At 44.8% G+C, this 15,279-nt stretch overlaps 1 protein-coding gene across 2 annotated transcripts in view; it reads left to right on the plus strand.

Moving 5' to 3' along the window:
- The first annotated feature begins 427 nt into the window (after positions 1-427).
- Positions 428-15,279, plus strand: part of FNIP1 (folliculin interacting protein 1) — a 118,050-nt gene continuing 103,198 nt past the window's right edge. The window contains exon 1 of one of the 2 annotated variants that reach the window (XM_083181855.1): positions 428-778. In XM_083181855.1, coding sequence (XP_083037981.1) covers positions 690-778 — 89 coding nt within the window. In that variant the 5' untranslated portion in view covers positions 428-689. The remainder of the gene's footprint in view (positions 779-15,279) is intronic. The other variant, XM_083181857.1, reaches the window with a different exon arrangement.

Genomic DNA, 15,279 nt, shown 5'->3' on the forward strand with positions numbered 1-15,279 from the left:
GCGGCCGTCCCGTGTGAATGGAGACAATTGTGTCCATTATTAACTACGGTGTGCGAAATAGCCCTAACCCTGCTCCAAGCCGAGGGTGTGTGTATGTGTTTTGTGTGGCACAGGGCAGTAGCATCAGAGAAGCCTCAGCGAGTCTACTCTTCCGGTCCCTGATCCTCACCTTGGATTACCGTTACGTAAATGTGGCTGTATTACGAGCTGTGCCGTAGTAAGCGCACGCTACGCTACAGCCGCCCACGCCACAAGGAAACACCCCTATGGCCTCAGCAGCAGCAAGAGAGAGACACACACACACACACACACAGTGACTGAGGCTCAGGCTGCCGTCATCACATGACTCTCTCCCTCCCAGTCACCGTGCGCTCTCGCACATATACATAACAGAAACGATCTGACATCTAGTCGGGCGGGCCCTTCCAAGAAGCCGGCCAATCACAGCGGCGATTACACGCCCCAGTCCAGGAAGTGTCTGGCAGGCTGGGCGTGCTGTGTACATGTGAGCGCCCCGCCCCCTGTGTGACAGCGGCTGCCGGGCTCAGTCTCAGAGCAGTGAGCAGAAGTCATATGACCGGGGGCTGCGGCTGGGGCGCTGAGTGATGGAGTGATGGAGCGGTGGAGATAGGGACCTGTGCCCTGCACTGACGCCTCATGCCATCTGACTCCGGGGGCATCTATGCACCATGCCACCCACTCTCTTCCAGAAGCTCTTCAACAAGAAGAATGGGCAGCTCTCCCCTAGCAGAGACCCCAGAGAGGACTATGGCTTCAGGTACATGTAGCCGCTGCTGTGTTATTATCCTCAGCAGTCACCCTATTATATAATATCGTGTTGTAAGGAAGATGCGGAGAATATAGAACTACAGGTCCCAGCATTCTATACCAGCCGTTTGTTGCTATCTGGGTGCTCCTGAATTGTGGTAATACAGCTGCTATGGAGCCAGACGTTTGCTAAGTTTATTAAAGTGACCTGTGCTTTTGCCATTAGCCCCATTCCTGCTGCCAGGTGTGTGTTGGTATGATCAGGTGTCCTGTGAGCAGCAGCCAGTGAGGTGTCTTTTTCTACACTGGCTGCCCGCCTGCCTCTGGCACAGGGTACTGCCACCTTTGTGCTGTAGAGGCTACATATGACATAACTGCAGGGCTTTCTATGTAAGAAGTGATGCTTTACCATAGAGTCTGAGGCTTTTTGGCAACACCAGATCATTTTTGAACACTGCATTGTCTGATGCACTGCATGTGGTGTTTCTGTAGTGAAATGACTGCCATTGGACTTTGTTTTATAAATAAATAATACTATATAGTGTAATTCCATGTATTGTGCTAGTGATTTGCAGTGTTTTCATATGTTATACAGTCAAATAAGTGTTATTTATGTATGTATGTATGTATGTACTGCCAGAGGATGGAGCTGTATACCTGCATTGCATATCGCAGTATACCACCACTAGTATTTAACTTTGTCATAGGATCAACAGTGTCCAGGTCTAAATAAACAAAACGGTGAATACAGCAATGGTCTACACGTGACAAGATTTTTTTAAGGCTTTTATAGTTCTAATTTGTAGATGTCATCACATGGACCCCAAATGAGTGCATCCTTTTTCTCATCATGCTTCGGGCAAGGTGCCTCACTCCGCTACCCTTATGCCTGGCACTCAACCATTCCCAATCAGAGTCCACGTGGATGAAAAATGTAAAATAGAAAAACCCCTCATGTCGACCTTTTTATGTTCAAATTGTGCATGTCAGCTTATTGACTGCCAACCTAGATACTGTCAATCCCAATTTATTTACTGTTTAGTGAATGATAGGCAATAAATGGCCGATGCAGCCTTCATTTACAGCGACTATAGCCCCTTCTGCTTTGGTGTGATATTTGTTTGAAAGGGTTGTTGACATGTTATTACAGTTAAGGCCCATACACACTGGGCGACTTTGAGTTAAAAGTCACTCAAAACAACAGGTTTGAGCGGCTTTCAGCTCAAAGCCGCCCAGTGTGTATGGCCCAGCGATGAGCGCTGCTACTCGCTCCCGCATCATCGCCGGAAAGCCGCTCACCTGCTGGTTATACCAGCAGATAAGCAGCTTTCAGGATGGCTTTGCATAGTGCTCCGCTATGCGACGCACCCCCCCTCCCCCCTCCGTCGGCGCGGGGCAGGGGGAAAGCCGCTCAGTGTGTATGCACTGAGCGGCTTTCCCAGCACTATCATCGCTGTCCATACACGCTGGGCATAGTCGCCCAGTGCATATGAACTTTTAGGTGCCTTTTTCCTTGATTAAATATATTAATTGCTATTAAGACTAAGGCTGGGTACACACTAGCTGATGTTTGTACCTGACAAATTTGGTGGCAGTGGGACCCTTGCGTAGCATCGGCAAGTGCATACACATTTGCTGATGCTGGCGGGGAGGGGAGCGATAGGGGCAGCGGAGGCCATGCAGCTGCAGCATGGCCGTCATTAACAAGGACCTCCCTTGTATAAACTGTTCAGACAGGGAGGGAGTCGTTAGTGCATCGTTAACGATGTTGAATGTATACCCTAGACCAGTGGTTCTCAACCTCGGTCCTCAGGGACCCCCAACAGTGCATGTTTTCCATTCTCCACACAGAATCACAGGGGAAATAATTAGCTCCACCTGTGATCTTTTAAAATGTGCCAGTGTGTAATTAGTGCAACTGTGTATCTGTGAGGTGATCTTTAAAACGTGCACGGTTGGGGGTCCCTGAGGACCGAGGTTGAGAACCACTGATATAGATGATATAGTACAAGATATTGCTAAGAAGGGCCCTTAAGACTGGTATCTTTTAATTTTTTGTCTAGTGTGTATTGGGCTTTAAGAAGGGGTGCATTTACTAAAGTCAGTGTTTTTAGAAGTGAGATGGGTACTTGTGTAGTTTCACGGCGCCACCGTGCGCCAAACTTGGTAGCCTGCCAGACTCTGTGCGCGTGCCGCTCTAGCTGTTCTCCTAGCTGTTCTCAGCGCTACGTTACCAGCGTAGTGTGTGCGCGTGCCACTCTAGCTGTTCTCATTGCAGCGCTACGCTATCAGCGTAGCATAATGTACACGCTACAATTGAGACACTGGATTCAGACGCTAATGCGTCTGAATTTGGTAGGGTGTAGGGGTACATAGAGGTGCACTGTGCAAAACACTCCTAAACCTGTTCACAATGACACTAGTCGACATAACAGCTGTCGACCTTGTAAATTCCACTATCCACGCCAACCCGAAGCGTGGCGAGCGGCGGCGGTACGTGTCCTACGACCTTTTCATACCCCCACTATCCACGTCGGCGTGGAGTTGAGAATAAGAAGTGTGGCGAGCACAGCGAGCCACCGAGCCCGAAACGTGACGAGGGGATGCGGACACCTGTGAAGCCTGCGAGGGGACGCGGATACCTGTGAAGGTATCCGTGTGCGCTCGCCACACTTCGGGCTCGGTGGCTCGCTGCGCTCGCCACACTATCTATTCTCAACGCCGATGTGGATAGTGGGGGTATGAAAAGGTCGTAGGACGCGTAACGCTGCGCTTGCCACGCTTCGGGTTGGCGTGGATAGTGCAATTTACAAGGTTGACAGCTGTTGTGTCGACTAGTGCCATTGTGCACAGGTTTTAATAGTGTACCCCTAGACCCAGCTAAATTTAGATGCTTTAGCCTCTAAATTTAGATGTACCCATACACCCAACTAAATCCAGACGCTTTAGCGTCTGAATTTAGATGCCCCACCACCTTAGCGGCTTGCAAGGCGCCTGGATTCAGACGCTTTAACGTCTAAATCCACACTTCCCCGCTTCTTAGCGGCTAGCAGGGACTCTACATTCAGACGCATTAGCATCTGAATCTAGCGTATACATAGCGCCTAGAGCGGTGTGCCGGGGTGTGTAGTTTATAAGCCCCGGCATGTCATCGGTGTGCCGGGGTGTCCACTTTATCATGCCCCCCGTTGTCAGCGGTGCCCAGGCGCTGCCTATTTCACTGTGGAACTACAATTACCACAGTGACCTGTCAGCGCCTGGGCAGCGCGCTGCTGCTGCTGGCCGGCCACTACGCTGTTAACGTAGAGCTAGAGCGGCACGAGCACAGTCAGACAGCGCTAGAGCGGCACGCGCACAGTTAAACAGAAGTTTCTGTTACAGACTGTGCGCGCGGTGGCGCCGTGAAACTACACAAGTACCGTGAGATGTTGCCCATAGCAACCAGTCTGATACTAGCTTTTATCATCTAGAAGCTGATAGATAAATAAGTAGAATCTGATTGGTTGCTGTGGGCCACATCTCACTTTAGGAAATGTACCCCTTATTAATGTGTGGCCTTGTTGAAGGCTAGGAGGTAGTCCAGTGGGGCACTGAAGTGTATCAGGTTGCTTATCAAATAAAATTCTGTACATATTTATATTTTAACGCACAGTAAGTTACTGGCTCTTGTGGATTTGTGATACAAATATCCCTGTTGACCTTCTAGTTTGTCATATCGTATCAAATGAAGTCGGTATATTAGGCAATCCTAAAAGTGCATGTGACCTGTCCTCCTCGGAACATGCCACTATGGTCTCAACATCTTATGAAGTATGCATCAATTACTTACTAATAACTATGATGTCTTCCGCATCATGTGAATGCCACACTCATACAATTTTTTTCATAGCCTCACATGCCTCTGGTGAGTCAAACATAGCTGTGAAACAATAATTGATGACTTATCCTATCGTTATTCTTCTCATTATGCACTTGGAAGAATTAAAGGGATATTCAGGGCGGAAATAGCAGCTGACAGCATTCAATCCCGGCCGGGGCTAGCCTGCAACAGGTTCATCTCCCTATGGAGGGGAATCTGTATTGTCGGAAAAAGCCGCTGGATTGTCCGTTTCCGACTATCAGCATCAGTTTTTCGACGATGCCGGGACCTTATGACTGTCCGAATATATTCTGCTAGTCGGAAGAATTGAATAGGTTGAATAACATTGGACCTAACAATGTCGGAATCAGGCGCTCTTTCCGCACGGAGAAAATAGAAGCCGGGATTGAATACCCCCCAGAATTTGAAACTTGTTCTTGTAACTTGTTTAATTTTTTCCACAATTAAAATTCCTGTAAGAAATTGACATATTAAATAGCACATACCATCTATTATTTTTTTGCAACCAGTAAAGTTGCTAGTTAACATGTGTTGTGCACAGACGAATGTGTGCGCTAGTTATGTGATTTCCATTGTATATGATTTTTTTTTTTTTTTTTTGAGCATTACTTTTGTTTGGATAATGATAGCAAAATTAGTTGATGTTCTGTACTTCTCGTCGTGTTATATTCTGGCATACTTCCTGGAAGAAAAAAAAAATCTTTGTTTGCTCATGTGATTCCCTTTTTCACTTATATCATATTTCACTCCGTCCTCATTGTTATTGTCCTTAGTTGTATTACTATTTCCTGTAGTAAATGTATACTGGTGTGTAGTAACTGCAGATTCTTCTTGTATGTGACCTGGGGGAGATGTAGCCAACTTCAGAGAGAGAGAGAGAGAGCGAGAGATAAAAAAAAACCAGCCAATCCGCTCCTGACAGATATGCTGTGTTGAAAATGACAGTTTGGAGCTGATTGGTTGGTACGTTATGAGTATGGAAATTATGTGATGCATCTCCCTGCAGTTAATTGATGTGTTCCATTTCTTTTTATCCACATCCCAACCACTTGCATCAGAATTCTTGGAACATCTTCTGGTAAGAAATTTACAGAAGAGTGGTGTTCTATAGTGTTGTTGTAAAAGACACGATGATACAAAACGATATGTAACATTGGACATATGATCCGTATGGTGGAAAGCTTAAGAAGGCTGTATTATCCCTTTGCACTACAATTTTACCCAGAGTCTCAATGTGTAAAGTTTAGTTTTCATAGCTGCATTACTACCATGGCTTTTATCCTTCAACCCTCAATAGTTTTTAACTTTAACTGTATGGCATCAAATAGGTAGAAACATAGAAACATAGAATTTGACGGCAGATAAGAACTATTTGGCCCATCTAGTCTGCCCCTTTTTGATTGTTCAGGTAATCTCGACCCTTTTTTATCTTTCAGGTACCCGTATTGTGCGTAATTAGCCAGCTGTCATGGCTATAGGTTAGGTAGCCACAGACAAACTAATTAAGTAAATAAAGATGTCTTCGTTAGTGAGAGGTAACTGATGTGCAAGGCTCTTGGAGCAAAACAAAATAATGTATCTGAATCGCTGTAAATGCAGGATCCATGAGTGTGATTTGGGCCCTTTTCCTCCGATTCCAAGGCACCAGGCCAAGGGATCGGATGAAAAGGGCCCAAAGCGCATGTGTTTCACCGCTGAAAGTTGGTCTGATGTGTGGCTAGCATGAGTTGGAGTTCATGTGACTGGTAAAGTATAAAAAAGTTAATAAAATGAAAGAAATCCCCAAAAACTCATGTCAACCTTTTCCATGTCAGATGTTTGCTTGAGCCGACCTAAACCTCATCTATCTGCTATATGAATACCCACAAATTCTGGGTTTATAAACGTCACCCCTTCAGTTTTAGTAAGTACACCCCATGGTGATAGTCCTCCTTTTCTGGCATCTTGAGAGATGGTGTAAACCAGTGACATAAAGCAAAGGTTTTCCTCACTTAGGGCCTTATTCTAGTTCACTCTTTCTGACAAAATCCTTAATAGATGGACAAAACCATGTGCACTGCAGGTGGGGTAGATGTAAAATATGCAGAGAGAATGAGATTTGCGTGAGTTATTTTGTTCTGTGCAGGGTAAATACTTACTGCTTTATTTTTACACTGCAATAGAAATCTCACTTTGAAGTAAAACCCCACCCAAATCTAATTCTCTCTGCACAAGTAACATCTACCCCACCTGCAGTGCACATTGTTTCCATCTAACAAGGATTTTGTCAGAAAGAGTGAACTAGAATAAGGCCCTAAGTATATTGCTGAAAGCCTTGCCCTCATGTAGGTCTCTGGTGGAGGAGTCATGTTATGTAGAAGCACTGGAGAAATCTAAAATATATCAATTTATAACTGCTTACTCAAAGGAATCCCCTACAGTAAATAGAACTCTTAAAAAATACACACTAGTCTAGAAAATAAAAGATCTCGCTCATAAGGGCCCTTCCGAATGATATATTTTGCTTTCTCGACTAGTGTGTACACTCCATTTCATGTCTGCTGAACATGCAGGTCAATTTTGGCTATATACTGTAGCCAAAGACCCACATGTTCAGCGGGTTCCGGTAACATCACTGAACAACGTATGCTTAATATCGATTGCCCAGGAGCTGACAGGGATACACTGTAGATATAGCTCATAGAGCATGTCGGCTACTATGTGGTTATGGTATGCTGGGTCGACCATGTCTAGGTTGACAATCACTAGGTCATCACCCAATGGTCGACAGTCAGTAGGTCGCCACACGCTTTAGGTCGTCTATGGGAAGGTCGACAGTTAAAAGGTCAACATGAGTTTTAAAAAAAAGTTTTGTCCCGAATGTCGACATTAACACAAAAAAATGCACCATGTCCCCTCACATGGCTCGCTGCCCTCACCATGCTTCGAGCACACTATTTTATTCTCCCACCATGCCCTAGTACAGGCATGTCCAACGTTGGCCCTCCAGATGTTGTGAAACTACACATCCCAACATGTTTTGCCACAGTTTTGCTATTAGAGAATGCTAACACTATTGCAAAGCATGCTGGGATGTGTAGTTTTACAACATCTGGAGGGCCAACGTTGGACATGCCTGCCCTAGTACATTGGTCAAGGAATTATTTTCAGTTTTTTACCTTTTATCCCAAAATATATTTATATACGCCGACATCACCCCCTTGATTTGAAAGGAAGGAAATCCTATAATTGTAATACACGCTGTACCCCTAGAAATTGATGATCTATCCTGCTAGTACGGTACACAGCCTGGCATCCAGATGATATAGTAAAAAAAAATTTTTCTAGTCTAGAGATGGGTATACCTTGACAGGAGCCTATAACCAGGCAAAGAAACTCTGCGGCAGTGCAGACTGCACGCTGCCGAGACGGCACAGCAACTAGTAGACTACTAAAGAAGCTGGTGGACTTGGAGATGGGCCCTGGGGCATCACCCAGGGAAGCGTGTTCTACAAAAGGGCCTGACACTGCACTGCATCAGGTCCTTGTACACTACAGTACTGTAACACACACAGCCGGGCATGCATATAGAATCTATATATAGATTCTATATGCAATGAAATGAAATTCCTGGGTGTAATAGATGGTCACACTACCGAGACACAGCCAGGCATGTATATAGAATTTCATTTTTATCCTGTTTGGGGTCATTTATTCGTATTCCCTGACCACTGCCCTAGTGGATGGTAGGGCATGAAATACCGCCTGTCGACACATGTGAGCTAGAAAAAATAATGCGAAAAACTTGTGTCAACCATTTGACCATGTGACTGTTGGTCACCTAAAGCTTGTGTTGACCTTTCTACCCTGTCCATAGGTGTCGACCTACTCACTGTTGACCATTGGGTGTGGTCCTAGTGATTGTTGACCTAGGATCTGGATACCCTCCTGTGTGTGGGGCTTTAGGTTCATATTTATCAAAGATTGGAGAGAGATAATGTACCAACTAATCAACTTCTAAGTGACAATTTACAGGCTGCATCTGAAAAATAACAGGACGTGGTTGGTATCTTATCTATCTCCACCCTATATTAAATATACCCCTTGGTCTTTTATTGGAATTGATTGCATTATAAAAAACTTAAATGTGTAGCCTCTAGCACAAGGAAATAGTGTGCATGTGTTCATAAATTGTTGCTTTGTCTCATCTTTTAGGTACAATTTGTAAGGGGATACGGTCATATTGTTGACCTGCATTTAGGTCGACATGACTGAAGGTCGACATGACTTAGGTCGACAGGGTCATTAGGTCGACTTTTATAAGGTCGTCATGGTCATTAGGTCGACATGGGGAAGGTCGACAGGCAAAAGGTCGACATGGGGTCATTTGACTGTTTTATGAGTTGACATGTGCCGACAGGCGATATTTCATGCCCTACCATCCACTAGGGTGTGGTGGGAGAATAAAATAGTGAGCCCGAAGCATGGCGAGCGCAGCGAGCCATGCGAGGGGACGCGGTGCTATGTTGACTCTGTCAACTCTTGAAAAAATTAAAAAAATAACAACATGTCGACTTTTTCACTGTCGACCTAATGACCCTGTCGACCTTCAGTCAGGTCGACCTAATGGTGTAGACCTAATGCTTGTAGACCTAATGCAGTCTGACGAATGATCCCATTCCGTATGTAAGTATGTATGTTTTAGCCTTGTTATCAGTCTCTGCTGTTGCAAGGCTTTAGATCTGGAACTAGTTTGCTGGTAAACTCAGCAATGTTAGTTAACCCGTCTCCATCCCGAGATGTCGCCAATAATATGGAGGTAACCACCACCTGGGTCTCAACTGACCAGGGCTATTCTCCACAACCCCCTTAGAGGGAGAATAGAACCTGGAACCTGTGGCGAGCAAAGCGAACCACTGAGCCTGCAACATGGCGAGCAAAGCGAACGAATGAGCCTGCAGCATGGCGAGCAAAGCGAACGAATGAGCCTGCAGCATGGCGAGCAAAGGGAACCACAGCCTGCAGCATGGCGAGCAAAGCGAACCACTGAGCCTGCAGCATGGCGAGCAAAGCGAACCACTGAGCCTGCAGCATGGCGAGCAAAGCGAACCACTGAGCCTGCAGCATGGCGAGCAAAGCGAACCACTGAGCCTGCAGCATGGCGAGCAAAGCGAACCACTGCGCCTGCAGCATGGCGAGCAAAGCGAACCACTGCGCCTGCAGCATGGCGAGCAAAGCGAACCACTGCGCCTGGAGCATGGCGAGCAAAGCGAACCACTGCGCCTGCAGCATGGCGAGCAAAGCGAACCACTGCGCCTGGAGCATGGCGAGCAAAGCGAACCACTGCGCCTGGAGCATGGCGAGCAAAGCGAACCACTGCGCCTGCAGCATGGCGAGCAAAGCGAACCACTGCGCCTGCAGCATGGCGAGCAAAGCGAACCACTGCGCCTGCAGCATGGTGAGCACAGGTGCTTGGGTGCACTCGCACCCCTGTCGGAGCACCGGCAGTCGGGAGTCCAATGTCAAGATCCCCTCTGTCGGGCAGTCTTATCACACCCGGGTCTTTAATCCTGTCTTCCCTAGCTCTGGTAGCTGTTGGACAGGTAGCATGAGCCCTGGCTCCCACTGAGGAGCTGTGGTACAGATGGGGCTGTCATTAAGAGGTCATATATATCTGTGTGTGTACAATTTTTATACACTAAAGTTGCCCAGTGTTGGCCTGGTTTACATTTTCCAGTTATCAACACATTTACCATGTGTAATTTTTGTTTTTGGGGTGTTGCCAGCAGCACTGATTCCCCCACATTTCCAATTTTCGAATCCCTTTTACATTGCATGATGGGTTTTAAGTTTTCCTTCTGTTGTCAGTGTGGCTATTCCAATGCTTTTGAGTCCACAACAGTTTTTGCCTTCCCTCTTCCATTTCTGTAAAGTATTTGAGTTCATTGTTTTATGGTTATTTCAGGTCAGAACAGTCTCCCCGGGTCAATGTTCTGGCCAGGTTACAGAAATAGGATGTCTGATCGGAGTCCCAACTTTCTTCCCCAGCCCCCTTGGGGTGGATTTTGTTCACTTGAAATCTTGCATTTTAAAACCTTTTAAGTTGGACAATGCGGGGTATTTGTACAAAGTTTGGTCCAGATCCAATAATGCATATAGATTGTTATATATTGATCTGTAAACAGGAGAGGAGTAAGCAGTCAGAACATGATGTTCCATATAAATACCATGGTTGTGGCCAAGGTTCTGCAAATGAGCTGATAAGTACTTTGAAAGTTTTTACATATTCAGCAAACTGGTCTTTTTGCAATCATCATCCATAATAACATGAATGAAGTGAAATGGGAATTTGTCTTCAATATGTAAAACCACTTCATTTCCAGTTTGTTTAAGCTGAAATACCATGTGCTGTATTCAATGCCACAGCGAGCGGCCGGCGAGGGGGTTAAACAGCGAGGATTGCTGAACGATCCTCGCTGTTTGACCCCCCGCGCCGGCCGCTCGCTCTATTCAACCTTCTGGGGAAATCCTCGCCGTCACAGTACGGCGAGAATTCCCCAAAACAGCGAGACCCGCGGCTGCTGCAGAAAACTCACAGTTTTTAGCCGCGGGGCTCGCGGCTTCTGGAGCCGCATCCGCCAATTCCCCCTCGCTCAAAAAACGGAGCGAGGGGGAATTGGCGTATGCGGAGGCTGTGTTGAATGCTGTCAGGGTGAGTGGTGACAGCGAGCAGGAAGCCCTGCTCGCTGTCACCACTCGCAAACAGCATTGAATACCTGCCATTGACTTGCTTTTCAGTCTGTATTTAAATGCTGTTAATACAAAGTCATTGGGTTCTTACTATAGAAATCAGTCAGATAAGAGTATCTACTGTATACCATTTAGGTTTCAAGGGGGGAATTTACAGTTACTCTAAATAACCCATGTAATAACTTGACTATGAATAGTTATAAGAGCTGAGTGATATATGTAAGCGTTGCAGAGAAATACCCACATCCAGTTCTCTATAAACACCCACACTTTATCCGTGTGTCTAATTCTCGGGGGAATCGCAGAACAGATCAGCAATTTACTATGACGTTCTGCTAGAAACACAGTCTGGTTTAGGAAGACTTATCCAGTAAAAGTCACATTCTCATGTTTCACTATTGTCAGAAACAGAGGATGATGTGGCATATAATGATTTAAACAAATTATTTTGACACCATAAATGGCTCTGGACTACATTGCTACATTTAAAACCCATTTTCCTGTATGCTTTATTTAGGGCAGGACAAATACCAGTCCCAATCTGCCAGTGCAAACCATTCAAACCACCTGCCCTCTCCAAATGAATGACTTAGGGGGTGATTCAGGTTGGTTTGCAAAGCACATTTGGTTTGCTAATGGACAAAACCATATGCACTGCAGGTGGGGCCCCGATGTAACATGTGCAGAGAGGGTTAGATTTGAGTGTGTTGTGTACTTCAAACTGATATCTATATTGCCGTGTAAAAATAAAGCAGCCCTGCACAAAAACAAAATCACACCCAAATCTAACTCTACATCTGCCCAACTGGTTTTGTCCAATAGCAAACCAAATGTGCTTTGCGGTACTTATATGTTAGTTGGGCGCCCACTATAGTTAGTACGCTCATACCTCCACTATCCATGTCGGCATGGAGTTGATTTTATCTAGTGTGGCGAATGCAGCGAGCCACCGAGCCCAATAGCTTAGTCGGCGCCCAACTAACATATAAGTACCTGCTTTGCAAACCAACCTGAATCACCCCCTTAGATTGATTGTACTTTACTGCTTGAGTAGCCGTCTTTGTAGATGATTATGGAAGTGCTGCAAGGTTGCTATGAGGCACACACTTGCGATTTGAAGTAAACATCCAGTTTTTTGGCAACAGTTCAGACCAGTGTAACTTCCTTCGATTTAGTTACAATGCGTCTTTCTTCATCACAACAAAACATAAACTGTATAACCTGAAGATGATGACTGCGAGCTCCAAGCCTTCCCTGAACAAAGTGTCCTGCCAGGTCCATGCCAGCCCTACCAGACCTAGGAAACAGTGTGGTTGGTATTATCTGGCTAAAATGAAAAGCACAGTATTGTTTTCGCATAGTTTTTGTAAAATATTTCGAAATGGTTGTATTTTATTAATAAAAAATAGTGATTTGGTGTCTTACATTAATCATTACAAATATTCTGTTCCATTTTACCACTTCCGGTGATCCGAATTGTGTAGCCCAATTTTAAAAACAAAACATTGGGGAAATTGCAAATAACTATGTTTTATCAGGGATAATAGGATACCACTGTTGATACTCCACGTGGGTTGTGGAGTATACTGTAATTTTGTCACCCAATTATCAGGACATAGTAGATTTGCCAGTTTTCTTGGTTTAGGACCATCATACTGTGGTGCCATCGTGCATCCAGACATACAGTTGGTGGTAATGCTATGAAAAGCCATAATTGAAAACCACTTTCCAGAGAACCGCTTTGTACTGAATGCCAGCAGTACAAGCAGTTCTTCAGAAGGTCATGGACATTGAGCACTGTAAAGGTTCTGTCTGCTTCCATCTAACCACCAATAAAGACATAAACTATCAGGGAAAGGTCAGCTATTTGTTGAAATACCTCACAATAACAAACTACAGTACATCATATTGCAGGTAGAGCCCATCCATGGTTCCTTTGCAACCCAAACAACCAGGATACCATTGCAATCTTCTAATATGACTAAACCACTTGGTAGGATGATGATGCTGCCCCTTGTAGGCTGGTACAGACTATGAAAGCCAAACAACTAAGACACATCCCCTTTAACAAAACAAAACACTATAACGCTCAGGCTAATGATCTTTCATTCTTTCCAGCCAAAATATCCAAAACCAACCCCACTGATCGCAACAAAACAAAAATGATGGTGGGGAAGTCTGCCCAATTAAAGATGTCTATACTTTTAAGCCACAGGCTTAAATTGAGTAGCCTAAAGCACACTCACACTAAACCATTGGCTAATAACCATATAAAGTTTGGAAAATTAAGCATTGCACTCAGAACAAATAGACTATATAAAAAGGATACATTTATTCCATTTCATTGATACACTTGTAGCTTATACCACTGGCTCAAACACTCTAGTCTATATGATCCATTTAAAACATATAAAATTATTTTTCTAAAGAAGCATTCTATTTCAGGTTCTAAGAAATATTGACGATGTGTAAGGCATTTCTACATACTATTTTTATTTTAACACACACCTATAACAACAGCGCTATTTTTTCTTGTTTGTCATTAATAGCCAGCACACAAACCACCCTCCCACCGAGATAAAAGCCAGGTCATATACATTTATACCTACCAACCCAGAACAACCGAGAGGCTCCCGAAAATCCAGACTCCTTCCTGGTTCCCCAGAAAGGTTGTCCCCCCCCCCCCTCAGGTACCCACTTACAGAGCACAAATGGATGGGCTGAAGAAGACCAGATGATGTGATTCATGCAGAATCGTGTCATTGTAGTCCCACCCCCTGGCTTTTTATGACTGATGTATAGTTTGGGGGAGGAGCCACGATGACATGATTGCATGACCATGATCATCTTCCCATTGGCCATTCCCTTTATACATCTGTCAGTATGTATGGACTTCTATTTGCCTTCAGTTCTTCCATGTAACACCAGTGACCATATTTAATTTTTTGCCCCAATGAAAGCAACCATATGAGTGCCACCATTCCTAATGCAGTTATGTGAAGGGAGTATGATCAATGTTTGTTCATACCAGATTTCATAAATTGTAAACTGCTCAATGCAATGTGCTGCCGCTATTTCCGACGTGGGAAAATAGTGGCGACTCCCTATTCAATTCTGTCCTTAACAACAGCATTGATGCGGGTTCACGGCCGAATGGGCCCGACTTCAGAAGCTGTCGATAACGGCCGTGGATTGTTGTGATCCAGGCCGAAGATCGACAATCCACGGCCGTTTTCGCGGCTACGCCCCCTTTGTGCCCATCTGCAGCTGGGACATTGAATCCCGTCTGTCGTTATGTGCAAACGGGCCAGGATCACGGCTGTCAGCGAGGATCGACAGCCGTGATCCCAGATTGCATACCCCCCAATGTGCTTACAAACGTTAAAAAAAAAAAAATTGCAAAACAAACAACAATCAAATAAAAATTATTTTTACGTTTTAAATGACCTATGCTTGGATGCTATTGGAGATTTATATAAGTGAGACAGGTATTCAGCTATACTACGTAATGAATAAAGGAACTCCCTGGCTTATGTTTGTGTTTTTTCACTTTTTAAAATAACTTCTATATTGGTAGTTCCTTTTCTGTGCAATGGTATTCAGAAGTTGTATATTGTGTTATGTTGTTGTTTTCAAAAGGATTCTACCTCCATACAGTCTTGTGCAGCTCCTTCATTGTACTTTGGTTAATCAATTCCATTTTAGACTGTATGCTCTTTAGTGCTGTATGACCTGGGATTTCCTGCATCACTCATTCCTGTCCTAGAAGGCTAAGCAAATCCACGTGGTTTTAACGTAGAGCAGTTCACTGCAGTTCAAAGTAACATTAGTAATATCTTCCTGAGTAGCACAACCGCTACCATAAAAGTGTCACTGCTCATCAAACAGTCATGCTGTGCTAA

Source organism: Crinia signifera, chromosome 4 (genome assembly GCF_055691185.1).
Source record: "Crinia signifera chromosome 4, ASM5569118v1, whole genome shotgun sequence".
Taxonomy (NCBI): Eukaryota; Metazoa; Chordata; class Amphibia; order Anura; family Myobatrachidae; genus Crinia; species Crinia signifera.